The 19,662-nt window shown below is 39.2% G+C and overlaps 1 protein-coding gene across 1 annotated transcript in view; it reads right to left on the bottom strand.

Annotated features, from left to right (window-relative positions):
- Positions 1–307: 307 nt before the first annotated feature.
- Positions 308–19,662, bottom strand: part of prkd3 (protein kinase D3) — a 351,854-nt gene continuing 332,499 nt past the window's right edge. The window contains exons 15-20 of the mRNA XM_068045311.1: positions 19,517–19,623; positions 17,329–17,490; positions 15,305–15,403; positions 8,837–9,104; positions 7,226–7,311; positions 308–6,504 (exon numbers count right to left, since the gene is read on the bottom strand). Of these exons, the coding sequence (XP_067901412.1) occupies positions 6,331–6,504; positions 7,226–7,311; positions 8,837–9,104; positions 15,305–15,403; positions 17,329–17,490; positions 19,517–19,623 (896 nt within the window). The 3' untranslated portion in view covers positions 308–6,330. The remainder of the gene's footprint in view (positions 6,505–7,225; positions 7,312–8,836; positions 9,105–15,304; positions 15,404–17,328; positions 17,491–19,516; positions 19,624–19,662) is intronic.

The raw sequence follows: 19,662 nt of genomic DNA, 5'->3' as shown, positions 1-19,662 counted from the left end.
TTCCTTTGTCCAAAGATTGGCAACAGAGCCTGCAGCTGTCTCAGCCTTACAGTCTGGAATTCCCTCTCTGAACTTTATCGCCTCTCGATCTGTTCACCTTTTAAAAACTTTCGCAAAACCCGTTTTGATCATTAAGCTTTCGTTCGCTCCTCTAAATCTCTTCTTTCATGACAATGGTGTCCATTTCCTTGTGCCTTTTAGTGAAGTGCTTTGGGGCTTTCCTTTAGATTAAGTGTTATAAATGTGAGTTGTTGTTTGAGCTCTGTAAACACCTGCAATTTGCAATAATGAAGTAAAATTAGCACAATTTGAAATTCCAATTAGAGTTTTATTAAACTGTAAGTACTAAAATATACAAAAACACTTTTCTATAAGACTCCTGCCAAGCCAGTGGCAACACTGATGATGTAAAGATTCCCAGGAATAGGCTGTAAATATTTCCCTAACAGTCAATTGGTCCTTTGTGCTGTTGTCTAAAGTCTATGGTTCCTTGATTTCCATCACACTTCACAACAATGAGTACGGACCACAGCTACTACACTGACCAGCTAAAGTTCAGTGTAAAGATGCTGGAGAGCCCTTATTTAACCACCTCCAGTATTTCATGACTATTCAGCACAAAACTGGGCATGCAAAAATTGTTTTTTTTTAAATTGCACAGAAGCAAACACACAAAAAGGCAACAACTATTGTAGGACAAGCCAATGCAAAAAATAATTCTACAAATATTTATAGAACGCCTTTAACGTAATAAAAGTCCCAAAATCTAAATTAACAAAACATATTGGTTTCACCTTCCATTTTTAGCCCTTGAACTGCAAGCTGCAATTAATTTTTTGGGACAAAACGTTAACAAAATTGAGACTTGCAGCAGCTTTGTTATTATAGTCTGTACCAGAACCCAGGTATATGGCATGGGTAATATGACATACATATCTCAAATTATGCTGTGAACATGATTTCATTTATTGGTAATAGTATTTACTGACATCTTTCACACCTCTGGTACATTTTCAGTATTCTTGCCATAGTACATATTTTGTGAACAATCTACCAATCTGTTCTATGTGCATTAGTGAGCCAAGGACTGTTCCAATCTTCTGTCTACAGTGCAGTTTTTAAAATGGAGTTGAATTGTTAATTATCAGAGATCAAGTATGGTCTTATAAAGATAATACATTACATCAATATTAAATGTCAGTACAATGAATTTAAACAAATTCCTTTCAAAATATGTTTTTTAAAAAATTCTAGGTGGTAATAACTTATGGCAAGTGGATTTTACCACTTAAAATGTTGCAGAGTTGCATTTTACTGTTTATTGCCTGTACATCAACATTGCTGAGCGCACTGGATTGTATCATAACAGAGGCAGCAACATGGCACGTCACTAAATCGGATTACAAATAGTAAGATTGGAAACAGTTGCTTGTTAACGTAATTGGGAATGCACAACTTACAAACACAGTTTAATTTACTCATCAGCGTAGAGCTACCCAACACAATGTAGCATTTACCTGACTTGACAAACTAACTCCAGAACATTCAGCATGTCTTAACGAAAACAGCAACAATGAAAGATAAGAACCCTAGCAAATAGGTAAGAGACAAGGAATGCAAAATCATTTTTATGGTGACCATGATTAGTTACCATGCAGTTTTTGCATTTCAAGGAACTTTCCTAAATCAATTCAAAATTAAAGGGAAACTTGAATTTCACATTCTTTGCTCCACCTATGTGGTAACTTTGTTTCTGTACCTTTTTCTAGTGCCCGGTTTGGTCCCAGTTGATAATTAGGTGTGTGCAGCCAAATTCTGGTGCTGAACCAAAACTGTTCTCTAAGCAGAATCCACGACATAGGATTTGGCTGTACAAAAATATGTTCTGTGATATAACTTTTCAGTTGTGTTCAATTTATTAATATTTTATAACAATTTAACTACACAAGGTAACAAACCAAGTACTGGTTCATTTGCACACCCCCTAATCATTATAGGTTTGGAAAATACTAAGGTAAACCTTGTTCTGGACAATATCTTAAATCTTTAAAATAGACTCTAAACTTAAACTCCTTTTCCAAAATTGCACTTAAAATCAAATGGTTAGAGCAAAGAAGTCAACAGACATCGCACTTTCAACATATAAAAATTATATATATATATATATGAAACCAGAGCTAAAGCCACTGGGTAAAGTTTATTTTTGGGAAGTTTGTGACTATAACCAGGTTACTCCATTCCTTATATTATCTTCCAGTATTGGAGTGCACAATTTATTTAGTCGAATAACACACTATTGTAATTAACACAGGACAAAAAATAGCACACTTAAATACACAAGTATAAGCAAAACAGTCTAAAACTAAAGCATAAAATGGGAGTTCCTCCCCCCCAGAAAATACTCAAAAACTCAACTATACATTTGTTCAACTTTGCAGGCAGCAAGTTCACAAAATGCAAAAAAAAAAATTGGAAAAATGTCTCAGGTAAAGTCTTGGTCACATTACAGCTGGTGCTTCATAATGTCATGAACTAGCCTTTTTCAACGAACACGATTGTATGTTGTATTCAAATTTAGTGGTCCCTGTGCATTTGTACAAAACCTAAGCATGCAAAATGTTGGAAAATCTTTCCTGCATTGCATAACGGTAAAATCATAGCTTATTTATCTATTCTAACTGCTCTACGACTGACTATCCTCTCAAACAGCCCTGTGTATGTGCCAGAAATTTTTATTGTCAAAATACTCCATAGAAAATTCACATTCTGAATTCTACACATTTTTTTCCTCATATACAAACCTTTTCTTTGAACCCAATTTTATAACAGACATCATATGACAGTACTGAATTATTTTTGTTTCAGCTGCAAATTAGACTGCTGGAATTTTAATATTTAAAAAAAAACAATTACAGCGTCTTAAAATAGACAAGTTTTTCAAATGAACTCTAAGGTCCATACATATTGTGTGTTAAATTAAATCAGGTGCTTTTATTTTACAACAATTTGTGCCATTTTTGTTTAAAAAGGGTCTTTTTTTAATATGTGGAAAAAATAGTTTGCTGAACACCAACTTCCATTTCTATTCCATTCATCACATAAAATAGCATATTAGAATTTTACAGAAGGGAGAGGTAGACACTAGCAAGAAATATCGGAGTTTTGAAGTTGGGAAGAGTGATCTAAGGCACAGTTCAAGAGATAGGTTTTTAAGCAGCCAACTAAAAGCATGGAGAGAGGTAACCAGGTGCGATGGTTTTGGAAGAGAATGCCAGGAGTGTATGTTGCTGCTATATGCATCTCTGATGGTCCAGTAAATCCACAGCTAATGAAATGAAAGCTGCAGAAGATTTCCGAAATAAAATGGAATGAGGCAGTGGAAAGGATTTGAAAATGAGGACATGTATGCTGAAATGAATTCACTGTGGCATACCATTTCAGGTTTGCCTGCGTACCATGAGCTGGGCCTTTTGACCCAAGATTGTAAGTGGACAGAAAGTACAGCCCAAATAGGTGGAAAACGTGGAATGCAACAACTCTAAAGCAAATGATTAATTGCTCAGAAATGAGGATTTTCACCCTCTTACTGCACTACTCGAATGGACTGAGTAAACATCAATATGTCCCGTGCAAGACATCACTTGCAAATGGATAACATGGGCTCTTCCTTCCTCCAAACAAGAAAAACTGCCTTCAAGATACTCTTTGCCACGGATACCGCGGAGCTACGTATAAGCCAGGTCAGAAATGGTTACCAAGAATTTTATTTTTCAAATCCATTCATTAACCAGTGCTGGAAGAAAACAGGCAAGGAAGAGGCAGTAGTCCAGCCTCAACTGAATCGGAAGGTGCAGGCTGTTGATACAGCCAGATACCTCACCAAATCTGATTGGTGCTACCTGTAATCTCCCCGACTTCACAGCAGCACTGAACCTTTTGTTGCTCAGTGTCAGAGGGCAAAAGGCTCTGCATATTTATGTAGGTGGGTAGGGCGAAGAGAATGGACTTTCAATGATTGCCAACCAATCAGCACCTTTCCTTGGGCCTGCCTATAATGAAAAGCATTGGTTGACTGCTATTTGTGATAAGAGTGGATGTCAATGCACCGCATTGTTCATTTTAAAATCCATTGTTTTTCACCAATAGTTTGGTCTAATTTCTAACTAAAATATCCCTGTTGTAGACTGTTGCACCAAGATATTTATTTTGATTAAAACCATAAACTGTTAGAATGGAATCCCATGATTTTAAAAAAGGTCATCCAACTTGGAGGGAAAAAAATTAAGTATTTTTGAATAAAACCAAATATACGAGAGGAATATATGTCAATCATACCTGAGACACATATATAATCTCAATGCATACGGTAAGGTCACGAGCAGGTGCTACTTTCAGGAGGAGATAGCTCACATCTTTCCTGTTATCCTTCCAAGTGCATAGCCTGTCTTGTGCAAGTTATGCATTTTGTCGTATGCAGTTTCTCGTGTTTGGATTGAACCAAGAGTTAAAAAAGGCAGTGCCCTTTTTGCTGTCGTACCCAGGTTGCATTTCTATGTCATAAAGAACATTATACCTTTTAACTCATGCCTGTCTCACCACTATGTTGTAAATCAAGTGAAAAACTCATGATAAAACTGCTGCAGAGATCGACCAAAGGGAACAGCAGGACTTCCCCTCCCCACACCTCCCCCCACTGGTTCAGAGACTTATTGCATTTACATGAAGTTTGAAGTCAAAGGCCTCAACTACGCAAAAATTGCACTGACTCAACGGTGAAGGAGCAAATTATTGGAGATTGGAGTCGTCATAATAGAAATGCATACCCCAGTGCTGTCAATGATTTCAGAACTATTGGGAATGTGGAGCTTCATGGTATCATAAATAGCACATGAGGCTGTTCAGTCCATTATGCCATCACCACTAATGTTGCTCTCAGGTTGGAAAGACATGGCAAAGATCTTCATATGCATGTTCAAGCGCAGATATAGAGTACTACTTACTGGCTTCCTGCTGCCAGTAATCTACTGATTGACAACAGTTGACAAAACAGTGACACATTCTCAATTGGTGGAACATGGACCAACAGCACAGAATAGTATATTAAATAGTTAAAAATGGAAATGATGGGTTTTGCACAAGTGGGATTTGCACTTCCACTATAATGAAGCAAGAACAATGTGAGAAGTCCATATTGCTTACACCAATACTAGCCACCACTGGGTAGTGGACTTCCAGCACCACATGGCAAAACATCTCTGTAGTGCCCTCTGGTGACAAGAGTGTAGTATAACAGGACTTTACAACTTAAATCCTAGAAACTTCTCTCCCTCCATTGCTGCACTCTAGAGTTTATAGCTTAATCTGGTGTAATGGGTCCTGTATACAAGTGGGTTGTAGGACTCCAGTATTCTTCCTTTAGCAGCATTTCTTCATTCTGAACCAACTGATGTCACTTTATTGTAGCACTGATAGTTATATTTTGAACTACAGTACTAATGGATCAGCAATTGAATGACTATTGGATAGTGGTTTGCCAATGCTGTACTCAGTGTCAGGAAAGAGATGCTGCAGCTTTACATAACTTTTTAAAACTTATGCACAAGCATGTTTGGTGACGTAATTACATCATCTTCACAATGCAATCAATGAAAGTGATACGGTCATTCTTTGAGACCCTTCATATATAATAAAAGTAATACTGTCCCAGTAACCAGGAGCTGTCTATACCACAATGACCATCTCTGGAGAGAACTGGAAATGTAAAGATAAGAACCAACCTTATAACCAGAGATCGCTATTTAAACTAAATTTGGTCCAAGCAATAGCCCTTGTCCTACAATGGACAAATTTTTCTTCTCAGTAACTTTCCATCTCTCAAAGTTAAAAATAAAACACTTGTGAAAAAGAGATTGTCTGATCTAGCTTTGCATTTAGTAAACAATTAAATTTATGGCTTAGTACAAAGTGACTAGTTACCAGAGAGGTACTTGGGTGGATAGTATTAAACCAGCTAAATACTAGAAAAGGAATGTTTGGTTTAAAATCTAAAGCTCACAGCATTCATATGTCCTCTTTCTCCGCATACACCAGTCACCAAGTCTGCACCTGTACAACTGAAATATGCTACAGGTTTGCACAGTCTTCATTTACATCATTTCCCTTCATTGTCAGATGGGCTGATGTAAAGAGCTGGGCAGTATCCAATCCGCTTTGGCTGTGCCTTACGACAAGCAGCAACAAGTCTTGGCTTCCTTTTACTCCGGTGGCAGTAAATTTCCACATCATAGCCGTGATATTATTCAGTCATGGCAGTTTGCCCAGTTTGATACATTAAGGATCTTCCTCCATATCATCTAGATTGGGTGCCATGATGAAGTGTTTGGGGTATTGGAGATGGTGTTCTAGGGAATATTCCTCCCAACGTGCATCATCACTTTCATGCGTGATGTAACGCTCTCCTTTCCTGGTCTCAAATTCTCGGAGATCCAGCCATGTCTGATAATCCTGTGAGCACATAGATAAGAAAACATCAAAATATTTAGGAACACATAGGAAAAACATGGTGAATTCACAATAATCTTTTCTAGGTGAAGCAGAGATCAATAATAAGACATAACAGGTGAACAAATTATTCACTTTATTCAAGGCTGAGCAATAAAAATCTTTAAAAATCCAACAATTGATTATTTCTCATCTCCCCATCTCCATAAACTTATAACAAGTGCCAGATACATGCATCATAAAGCACAATCTATGTAACACTCAGAGCAACAGGTTTATTATATCAATCAATATTTCAACACTGTGCCACTTCAGTGTTGGAATCATTGGCACAGTGTGAAAGCGGCATCATCTGCCCGAAACTATTCAATACCATTTTGAAACTGTTAATCAGCTTAGAAAAGGATGCATAGGCAATATAATCGGTACTGTTTTAACAAACCGATGAAATCCAAGGGAAAAATTAGAAAATCTTAACTTTAGCATCAAACAATTTAGATTTTGTTACAGTAAGAAGTTAAAGTCTGGCTAGCTGAACCAAAGTAGTCTTTGCTGCTCCTTTAAATGGCAAAAAAAAATGCTTCTCATTGCCATTTAAAGAACCAGCAAAGAGCATTTTGGTTCATCTAGCCATCTTCTGAGTTCAAAATTGGAATATAAAATTCATCTTTAGTGCTTTACATAACCAGAAGGATTCCTGCAGATCATGCAACATCCACCTTACCTGTAGCCAAGGGTGACTGAGTGATTTGTCCACACTGTAACGTTTCCTCATTTTTACTTGCAGCAAATTGTTAATTAGATCAATGGCTACCAAAAGGGGAAAAATATATTGAATTAGTGACATGTAATGACCTGAACAAATAAGCAAAGCACAAATATGAGAGCACAATGCTCATGCATACCATATGTCATACATTCTGGGCCAATGTATTTTTATATTGTCTAATTATAGGACAGCAAATGAAATTGGGGTTGAGATACCTACATTGTAACAGTGACCCAACTTCAAAATTACTTCTTTGGTTGTAAAATGCTTTGGAACATCCTGAGATCATGAAAGGCGCTACAGAAATGCAAGTTCTTTCTTTAACCAATTTGATCCTCTATTATTGCATTATCATTTTACTTCATGAGGAAGTGTACATAAAAATTTACATTGGGCAAATAAATTTGAGAGTAATGGTATATAAACACACTATGTTCAAACCAAGAAGTTTCATACTGAAGTAATGGCTATAGAGGTGAATAAATGACAAATTTGCATTTTTATATATCATCCTTCTCATCCTCAGAACATCCCAAATCAATGAAACACTTTAATTGTAGTCACTGTTGTGTAGACAAACTTAGTAGCCAATTTGCACAAGATGCCAAAGTCAGAGGAACAGAGTGTTCAGGCTGGGAATTGTAGGGCTGCAGGAAGTCAAAGAGATAGTGATTTGAACAGAAGGCTGAAAATTTTAAATTTGAAAAGTTGGTTGACCAGAAGACAATGTAAGTCAATGAGTACAGGAAAGATGGGCATGGGATAGAATAGAGACAGATGAGCTTTGAATGAGCTGAAGTTTCTGGAGAATAGAGGATGGGAGGCTGGCCAGCAGAGCATTGGAATAGTTGAGCCTGCACATGGGAAAGGGTGAGGAGGGGTGGAGCTGCGCAATTTCACTGAGAAGGAAGTTGGCAGTCTTTATAATGGAGAGGATATAGGGCGGGAAGTTCAGCTGAGGGTTAAATAGGATGCTAAGGTTGTAAGTAATCTGGTTCAACTTGAGACAACTTCTGGGAGAGGGAATGGTATCAGTGGAGTTTGTTATGGAGCTGAAAACCATGTCTTTGGCTTTCCCAATGCTTAGCTGGAGGAAACTGAGGTCATTCAAGACTGGATGTCAGACAAGCAGCCTGCCCGCGAAGAGGCAACTGAGAGGTCAAGAGAGGTGATGGTGAGGTACAAATGGGTGTCATCAGTGTATATGTGGAAGCTACCCCCATGTCTACAGATGATATCGCCAAGGGGCAACATGTGGATGAGGATAATTATATAAGATGAGTAGGTAATTTGAAGAACTACATAATAATTGTCTTATCATGGTTGATAATATTTTTCGCATTGCCATCCCCTTTAAGAAGCTGTGTGTGCAATACTGTTCACATCCAAGATAACCAGAGAAAATCCCTCATTCATAGCTAATGGAGTGCAGCATCTTCAGCAACAAATAACTAGTAAGCTACAGTCCACTAATTACACATCCACAATTTCTATCATCATGCCTATGCTTAAGATGCTAATTTGAAAGTTTAACAATTTAGGCTGATTTGATGGATAAGATCTTACCTTCACTAGAGGTTTCTTTCCATGGATTTGGTGGATACATGAAAGCTGCATTTTGAATCTGGTCATTAATATCTTCATCTTCATTGAATGGAAAAGTGCCACTAAGGCTCACATAGATTATAACGCCCACTGACCACATATCAAGGGACCGGTTGTAGCCTTTGCTCCGGAGGACTTCTGGTGCAAGGTAGGCTGGGGTTCCCACCACAGACCGTCGGAATGATTTCTCACCAATAATACGAGCAAAGCCAAAGTCACAGAGCTTTACCTAGAAGAAAAATGTCAAAGCTCATTAGAACAAAGTTAAAAACTCAGCCTTCATTCAAGAATGACTTTAAAAGATATACACAAATCTCCGCAGTATGAATGGATAGCTTTTTTGCAGTAGTTAATTTTGAAATCACAAGTATTACTGATTAAAGTTTTGCCCCGATGACAGGCTGGGTCATACTTCCACAGATAATAAAAACAGGCCATTTGGCCCATGAAGTGATGGTGATTTTCTCCACATGGCACTAGTCCAATGCCAGTTTCTTGCTTACTGCCCAGACCTTAGTATTTCTCTATTTCAAGCAAATATTTAAATTATTTTTTAAAAAATTTTATGGATGTACAGTACATCAATTTCTTTTTAACCTCTCCCTTAATTCTTATGGTTATCCATAATTGTTCCTTGATTTTACCATCTTCCCAACACCTATTGCTACTTAATTTGTCACAACCCTTCATAATCTTGACAACCCCTGTTAGATCACCCTTTAAGCTTTTTGTTCCAGTGGAAAAATTCTGTCAGATCTCTTCATAATTGTAACCTTAAACTTGGTAACATCCTAGTTAATCTACACTGCACACTTTCAATTGGTTTTATATCTTCCCTATACGGGGTTCTCAACATTGCACACAATACTCTAACTGCTGCCAAAGATTTTGCACAAGTTCAACATTAACTCTTTGTTTTTGTATTTCATGCCTCTACAATAGTAAGTAGTGCACAAGGGAGCATGAAATTGCAGAGACATTGATAGATTAAATTAGTGGCCAAAACTGCCAGACAGACTGGAATTCAGGCAAGTGTGAGGTCATCATTTTTGGACCTAAAAAAGATCAACCAGAGTACTATTAAATGGTGAAAAGCTAGAAACAGTGGAGATTCAAAGAAATTTAAGGGTCCATGTAAACAGATCACTAAAATGTAGTAGTCAGGTACAAAAAAAAAAATCAAAAAGACTACTGGAATGTAAGCTTTTCTAACTAGAGGGATAGAATATAATGGGGAGGAAGATTTGCTCCAACTGTACAAAATCACATCCCGGAGTACTGTGTACAGTTCTAGGCGCCACATCTTAGAAAGGAGATATTGGCCTTGGAAGAAATGCAGCACAAATTCACCAGAATGTTATCAGGATTCCAAGGATTAGATAATGAGGAGATATTAAATAAACTAGGCTTGTATTTCTGCCCAACATAAAATTCTGGCCTTGGTTACAGTTCATGAATCAAGCCTTCCTGGTGAAGTCTGCAGTTATTTCCCCAAATCTATCCCACTAGTTATTAAAAATGTTTAAAGTTACACAATCTGATTTAAAACCAGAATCTTCACCATACAACCTTGACACGCAATGCAGAATACAAGACAAGAATTTTGTACAGCTGAATCCTAATAAGTATAAGCAGTTGAAAACATTAGCCAAGATTTCTGTAGAAGGGACAAAAATAGTCAATTTGCAAATTATTGCAGTACACTGTATTTAATCATTTATTCTGTTAGTCAGTATAATTAAAAGCAGGAGATCGTGTCTAAAAAATTTGATTGAATTTTTCGAAGAGGTGACAAGAGGTGTGGATGAGGGTAAAGCAGTTGATGTAGTCTACATGGACTTCAGTAAGGCTTTTGGTAAGGTCTGGCATGGGAGATTGATTAAGAAGGTAAGAGCCCATGGGATCCAGGGTATTTTGGCAAATTGGAGCCAAATTTGGCTTAGTGGAAGGAGGCAGAAGGTGATGGTCGAGGGTTGTTTTTGCGAATGGAGGCCTGTAACCAGTGGTGTACCGCAGGGATCGGTGCTGGGACCCTTACTGTTTGTAGTGTACATTAATGATTTAGATGTGAGTATAGGAGGTATAATCAGTAAGTTCGCAGACGACATGAAAATTGGTGGTGTCGTAAATAGTGAGGAAGAAAGCCTTGGTTTACAGGACGATGTAGTTGGGCTGGTAAGATGGGCGGAGCTGTGGCAAATGGAGTTTAATCCTGAGAAGTGTCAGGTGATGCATTTTGGGAGGACCAACACGTCAAGGGAATGGATGGTAGGACCCTAGGGAGTACAGAGGGAACCTTGCGGTGCTTGTCCATAGATCACTGAAGGCAGCAGCCACAGGTAGATAGGGTGGTTAGGAAGGCATATGGGATACTTGTCTTTATTGGCTGAGGCATAGAATATAAGAGCAGGGAGGTTATGTTAGAGCTGTATAAAACGCTGGTTAGGCTACAGCTGGAGTACTGTGTAAAGTTTTGGTCACCGCACTATAGGAAAGATATGATTGCACTGGAGAGGGTGCAGAGGAGATTCACCAGGATGTTGCCTGGGCTGGAGCATTTCAGTTATGAAGAGAGACCGGGATAGGCTGGAGTTGTTTTCCTTGGAGCGGAGAAGGCTGAGGGGGGACCTGATTGAGGTGTACAAAATTATGAGGGACATTGATAGGGATAGATAGGAAGGAAATTTTTCCCTTCGTGGATGGGTCAATAATCAGGGGGCATAGATTTAAGGTAAGGGGCAGGAGGTTTAGAGGCGAGTGGGGGAAAAAATTTTTCACCCAGAGGGTGGTTGGAATCTGGAACACACTGCCTGAAGGGGTGGTAGAGGCAGGAACCCTCACAACATTTAAGAAGTATTTAGATGAGCACTTGAAACGCCATAACATACAAGGCTATGGGCCAAGTCTGGGAAAATGGGATTAGAATAGATGGGTGCTTCATGGTCGGCGCAGGCGCGTTGGGATGAAGGGCCTGTTTCTGTGCTGTATAACTCTATGACTCTAAGATGTTAGTCTGCCATAGAGAAGTCAATAGATTTTAAAATGTGACATTGCCTCTGGGGTGAAAGTCAGTGGATGGATTAAATTTAATGCATTAAGCTAAAATCGGCTAATGTTTTATGCTTAGATCAGGAACATTTAGATTTATTTTAAAAGAGCCATCCCCAGCAATGCATCTTTCAAAGAACAAAAATTGCTCACTAAGAATAATTACCTTACAGCACATGATGCCACCATGTCTCAGTGGAGAAAGCAGGACAGGGTAGATGAAACAAATGATAATGTCAAAGCCAGCTCGTAATCTGAGCCTCAGTTTAGCTCCCTGTATACTAATCATATTTACATCTAAATTTTTCTAACTTGAATTATTCCATGGTAAAATAAAGTGGCAGGAAGCTGCTATGGGATGCAATCAAGATTTTTACGGCATCCTCGTTTCGGTGACCTCACACTGGTGGGTTGGAAATCTTAACTGTTCTTTTCACATAGTGATATCATCCAATCACCATGGAGATTTTTTTTTTTTAAAGAGGAGAAACTGAAGATTGGTTATGCCGACCAAAGATCCTTTCAGTTTCTAAGTTAGGTAATATGCTGTTTGGTGATTAATTCTTTTAAGATTGATGCATTTGTGGTATTGGAATAAATCCCAAATTTTAACAGCTGCCATTAGTTGAATGCAGCACAAGATAACAAAAATTAAAATAATTAAGTGACTTTCATTTCTATTCAGGGTGACCCATCACAATTGACCTTTCCATTATTATGTGATGTTTTCTGCTTTTGGTTAGCTTTCACTGTTGATTCATTGTTCGTATTGTATACTGAGGGAATGTGCCATCTAAGGCCATATTTCCAAGCCAATATAATATGATGCTTGGGGGACCATGAGGAGAAATGGAAGAGAATTTGCATTATCAGCAGAATTGCAGACCTAAACCCACATTTTTCCATTCTGCAACGGTGAATTACAGTGCGATCAGAAATAATTTTTAAAAATCAAGCAGAAACCAAACAGCATTACTAAATTCAACATACATTAGTTCACTTTGCTTATTGTACTTGCATTTTTTCTCTATGAATATATTTTGCCTAAACAATAAGGGGTCATCACTGCTTTGGAAGAGTACCAAATTAAAGTTAGTCTCGATAATAGTCATCATCAGAGAGAGATTCAGTTTTGACTCTACACAGACTCGGTGACACTTTCAAACCAATACCCCTGATTGTTTGAGCGATAATATGCTACAGAATCAAAAAAAAAATGGTGCAGAGGATACAAATGTAAAGCTATGGTATACAACTGATAACCCATCGATGAGCTGACATGATAAAAAGAGTGAGATAATTGGACAGACAGATTGAAAGTATAATGTAAAAATCTTTTAGAACCCCGAATATAAAGATAATTTATTTTAATAAATGCAAGGATATAAACTGGCTGTCATTGAGATTTACTTTGGACAAAGGGGAAGAGCTGACATTACAAAATAAAATCATTGTCTTAACAATGCAGTGTATGGCATATGGTAGCATACTGGTCGCTTGTTTGGCACCCCATCCACTATCTTCAACATTCACTCCCTCCATCACCGCACACAGTGGCAGCAGTGTGTACCAGCTACAAGATTCACTGCAGCAACTCACCAAGGCTCCTTCTACAGCACCTTCCAAACCCACAACCTCTACCAGCTAGAAGAACAAGCGCAGCAGATGCATGGGAACACCACCACCTGCAAGTTCCCCTCCAAGCCACACACCACCCTGACTTGGAACTCCCGTTCCTTCACTGACGCTGTGTCAAAATCCTGGAACTAGGGCGGCACAGTGGTTAGCACCGCAGCCTCACAGTTCCAGTGACCCGGGTTCAATTCTGGGTACTGCCTGTGTGGAGTTTGCAAGTTCTCCCTGAGACCGCGTGGGTTTTCGCCGGGTGCTCCGGTTTCCTCCCACAGCCAAAGACTTGCAGGTTGATAGGTAAATTGGCCATAATAAAAATTGCCCCTAGTATAGGTAGGTGGTAGGGGAAGGTGGGGATGTGGTAGGAGTATGGGATTAGTGTAGGATTAGTATAAATGGGTGGTTGATGGTCGGCACAGACTCGGTGAGCCGAAGGGCCTGTTTCAGTGCTGTATCTCTAAAAAAAAAATAAACTCCCTTCCTAACAGCACTGTTGGTGTACCTACACCCCAAGGACTGTAGTGGTTCAAGAAGGCAGCTCACCACCACCTTCTCAAGGGCAATTAGGGATGGGCATAAATGCTGCCCTAGCCAGTGATGCCCATATCCCCCGAAAGATTAAAAAATTACTGGACTGGTAATCCAGAGGCCTGGACTAATGATCCAGAGCCTTGGTAAGACCGCATCTGGAGTATTGTGTATAGTTTTGATCATCCCATCTAATGAAGGATATACTTGCCATAGTGCAAAGGAGGTTCACCAGACTAATCCCCATGATGGCAGAATTGTCTTATGAGGAGAGACTGAGGAAACTGGACCTGTATTCTCTAGCGTTTCAAAGAATGAGAGGTGATCTCATTGAAACTTACAAATTCTTACAGGGCATGACAAATTGGACGTAGATAGGATGTTTCCCCTGGCTGATGGGTCTAGAATCAGGGGCATAGTCTCAGAGTAAGGAGTATGCCATTTAAGATTGAGATGAGAAGTAATTTCTTCACTCAGAGGGTGGTTAATCTTTGGAATTCGCTGCCCCAGAGGCTGTGGAAGCTCAATCATAGAGCATGTTCAAGACTGAAATCAATAGATATCTGAATACTAATAACATCATGGGATATGGGGATATTATTGAATAGATGATCAGCCGTGATCTAATTCTGCGAAGGTGCCAGCCAGTTCGACCAACATCGATATGCCCAGGTAGCGACCAAGTGCAAACAGTGGAAGGAGCGTTCGGAAATTCAAGCATCCCATTCACTCGCCTAACTAAACACCACCTGCGGCAGAGTGTGCAGATCCAGAGTTGGACTATTCAATCACCTAAAGACCCACAACCCTGGAGTAGAAGAAAGTCATCCTCGTTCCTGAGCGACTAACCAAGAAGGAGGACAGAAGAATGGCAGAACAGGCTCGACAGGCTGAATAGCCTACTCCTGTTCCCATTGTCCTAGATATGAGTTCGTATCCCACCACAGCAGCTAGAGAAATTAAATTCAGTTAAATAAATCTGGAATTTAAAGAGTTAGTATCAGTAATGGTGACCATGAAACTACCAGATTGTCAGAAAAAGCCATCTGGTTCACTAATATCCTTTAGGGAAGGAAGTTTTTACCCAGTCTGACCTACATGTGACTCCGGGCCCAGAGCAATGTGGTTGACTCTTAACTGCCCTCGCAAACAACTCAGTTGTACAGGAATGGGCAATAAATACTAATGCCCACATCCTGTGAATACATTTTAAAAACTCACCTGAGGGAAAGGGTCTGCTGAGGCAAGTAGTACATTCTCAGGCTTCAGGTCACAGTGTACAATGTTCTTAAAGTGTAAATGTCTTAATGCCACCAGAATCTTTAAAAAAAAAAAAAATTCATGAGTGATCTGGACAAATATACTGCTATGCTTTATGAGACATAAAAGTGTTTTCATCCCACAGTTTACGCTAACTGAGATGATTATAGGCACTGAATGATTAAGGTTAATGAGACTGGTACAATATGCAATCCTGTTTTAATAGATACCAGAAAACTGATAAAAGTGAAACTCATTTCTGACCATTTATTTGTTTACTTTATGTAGACACACTGTACTTTTCCTAGTTTTTTTTATAACCAATGACAAATATCCAGTAATATCGCTGGTTAAGTTACAGGTAAGGCCATAAATAATGAAAACCATGTGATGCTAGATACCCAAAATGAACTAAGTCTGAATTATCCCAAATGGCCCACTCCTCAATACCAGGATGGGAGTTTAAACCTGTGGTTCATCACACTGTTCGTCCATAAGCTCCATAGTGCTATGAGGTGGTGCACAGCAGAAGCAGAATGTTCCCTCTATCCTAATGGATAGTCTGAGACTGGTACATGGGTAGAAGCCCAGAATTCAGACACCTACCTTCTCAGTTTGGGAGACTATAGAGGGAAGAAACAGGGAGATTAACAGTCGGCACCTCACAAAGCATTCTCTCTCCATAATGTTTGCACACAGTTGGACAGACACACACAACATATGACAGATTTTTCCCTCATGTACATTGCTTTGGTTCTTTCACACTCTTGAGAAATAGCAATAATATAGACTTTAAACATAAGCATCTGGAATATCTGTGGGGATTCTCCCAATCTCCCACCATAACTCCAGCAGAATATTTCCCCTATCCTCTAGCCAGAGAAATGGCATAAATGGCTATAATCAGCCATTTGTGCTGTTTGTCTGGGGTTTCCGCCAAAGTTCGAATCATTGAATGATACAGCACAGAAGATGGCCATTCGGCCATCGCGCCTATGCTGGCTTTTGAAAGAGCTAAAAAAAAAAAAGTTATGGCTCAAACCCGGAAAAACTATCAACATTCTCTCTGCAAGTACTCAAATACTAGTTAAATGTCATAGGATGGAAGGGAACAGAACATGTCAATAATTCTCCGCTTTTTTAAGGTTATTTATCTCTATTTCCCCCTCCCTTTGTGCCTGAGGTCTGCCACTACTGCACTGAACATCAACATGTTGAGTAACTGCTGCTCAGGGTACCTTCAATTAAAATTGATCTGTACTCCTAATGGTACTGAGATGTCAAGAAGCATTAACTTTGTGTAATAGGAAATATTTTGTTATCCTCTTTTGAAAATAAAGATTCTTTCTACCAGCATACAGAGATAGCTGTATGGCTGGTGAGCAAAGTAACTGTCTGTAAACCAAACTGAAAAGCATCGGCTATTACATTTTCTTCCCTCCCATGTCTGCACCATTTTCATGCCCTGAAACTGCAAGAGATCACAGAGTGAATTCCATGGAGGACAAAATGGTTTCACACCTATGATTCTGCAAATGACCATTCACAATCTGTGTCAAACTGTGGGGAAGGTAGGAATAATCAGAAAGCCAGTCAATGCGGATTGCTGTATTGCATCTTCTAATGAAAAAGAAGAGCATTGGCAGAGAGCACCGATCTACCTATTCAGGCAGGGAATAGTGCATTGCAAGGAAAATCTGAATACTGAAAAGCAAGAAGTGGGGTGAGGTGTGACGTTAGGATGTAGAAAATAAGAGGTTGCTTGTATTCTAAAAGTTGGCATTACCTTTCAGGGCACAAAGGGTTAATTCACAACTTCTCAAGTAACCTCAACTTCTGACACAACATGTGATTGTAGCACTGGAAGAATGACAGTCATTTATAAATAATTGGGATGCGACTGATCCTTATGCTAAAGCCTGTTGGTATTGGGAGAAAGCGGCAGCTGGGTGGGGGTGAGGTTAAAGAATCAAAACAAAAATTACCTGCGTGACTAAAAATTTCGTGACACGTTCCGGCAGCCGACTTTTCTCACTGGATAGAATCATTTCCAGCATGTCTCCATGGAGTTTTTCCATGACGACGAAGACTCTTTCAGGAGTTTCAAACATACACTCAAGATTTACAATTCCTGGATGATGAAGGTTCTAAGAATGAACAAGATTTTTTTTCTTAATTTTGAAAATCTGTGTAAAGGACTGGTTATAAAGTGTTGACTTGTTAATGAATACTGCTGTGATACTGCAGACATTAGTTTGACACTAAGCATCTGCTTTGAGGGCAGCGGAAGGGGCAGCGTAGATCTGGACTGTGCTCACACCACTCTATTCAGGCAAAGCATAGCTCTGTATGTATACTTAAACAGCTATAATGGGAGGGAAAATGTAATGCAGCCTCTGTCCAGAGCTATCAGGGAAATTTTACAAGTGAGACTTACAATTAAAAACAGCTGCTATTGTGATTCTCACATCTATTGAATGTGGCTGGGCAGGCCTGTCCATTTCATCCAACACCTCATGGCTGGTTTATGACTGCCATTGCGAGTGTCCAGAGGACACATGATGGGACACCTTCCCATCCTGTAAGTTAGGGAATGGTGTTCTGCACCTTGGATCTAAAAGCAAGAGGCAATATTCTGTCCTGCTACTCTGATCCACCCACCTCCTCCAGCACGTGGCCAGCACCCATGGAACAATACCGAGCATGAGTCAGCACCTTCATGACAAGAGGGGAGAAAACTGGAGGAGGGAGAGAGAAAATTAAAACCTGTAGGAGCAGTGGGCTGTTATAACAGTGTGTTGCCCTACTAAAACATCCTACCACAGTCTGGTGGAATGTGGGCTTGTGATCATGACTCCTACTCAGGTGTCAGCTCGTGGAGATGATGTGCTTTCCAATGGGTGGTTGGGGCTGGTGGGGGGGAAATAAATATCTGGAAGCTTATCACTTGCTATCTTATCTTGGACAAAAATAATATATAAAATTGACTTATATAATCATTAACATCTTAGTGTAGATTTTTTTTCAATATGTACACTCAACACACATGGTCGCCACACCAACATAACAGCTCACTTGTAAAATTGTTATTTATTCAGCGAGGCCTTTGAAGATATATTAGATAAAAGAATGCATTAGAACAAAATTTGCTCTGGTAGTTATAGGCAATCAAATTTGAAACCTTACAATCCCAAACGTATGGTATTTTGCCAATTGGAATTTTTAAATAAAACAAGTCTTTACGCATTTTTGAGCTCATCTAGTTAAGATTCTTCAGTGCTGACAATTCAAAATACTTTCACACCCAGTTCCAGCATTGGCTCCTAGATCAGGTATAACTGAGCTAGACACAGAACACAGGTGCCCCCTATTCTGCCCCCAACATGTGCTTTTGTCTAAACCTCAGAACAGCAAAGAAAATAAAGACTTTACACTTATATAGTGCCTTTTCACATCCCAGAACTTCTTAGAGGGCTTCACAGTCAATGTTAAGTTTTGAAGTGTAGTTACTCTCATTATGTAGGCAAATACTGCAGCCAATTTGATGCACAAGATCCCACAAGGAGCAATGAGATAAATGACAAGTTAATTTTTTTTTGATGGTGTTGGCTGTGAGATAGATGTTAGTCAGGACACCGTGAATTTGAATTGAGATTGAAGAACAGGCAGGGCCTTGGTTTAGTTACATCTACACTACCTCCGGCAGTGTAGATGTTTCAGACTGGATTATGCAGACAAGTCCTTGAATGGGGCTTGAACTCATGGCCTTCGAAGGAGAGTGCAACCAAGTGAATCAAACACCCCTTACTTCATTACTGTGAAGTCTCTATTTCCCACAACAAACATCTTTTGGCTGGGAATAACTATTTTGTATTCATTAATGTCTAATAATATGCAATATTACACTTCATTTTTGCCTGCTGGGAAATAGATTAAGTAGGCCCGAATTCATTTCAATTATGAACTTTTATAGTCAGCAGATGACCTCTGTCCCATCGATCTGGGCAGAAAATGCAAAGTCAATGCTGTAACCTATTGAACTATCCAAGCAAAGATAAAATGGATCTCAGCAAATGCCAAACTTCTTTGAAACTACCTATTTCACACAAACACTGGTTATTAATCACAGAATCACCTCATTCAAAAAGTTGCACCAATATTTTCTTTTCCTACCTGAAGGATGGCCACCTCATTGCGAAGCTGGCTTTCTTGCTTTGTGGGGAATCTCATTTTATCAATCACTTTGATTGCCATATCCCTTCCAGTCTTCCTGTGCTTTCCTACACATATATAACAGACATTACAACTTTTACATTGAG

This window comes from Heterodontus francisci, chromosome 13, assembly GCF_036365525.1.
Source record: "Heterodontus francisci isolate sHetFra1 chromosome 13, sHetFra1.hap1, whole genome shotgun sequence".
Classification (NCBI taxonomy): Eukaryota; Metazoa; Chordata; class Chondrichthyes; order Heterodontiformes; family Heterodontidae; genus Heterodontus; species Heterodontus francisci.
The sequence above is the reverse complement of the archived record's forward strand: the minus strand, read 5'-3'. Positions and strand labels throughout refer to the sequence as shown.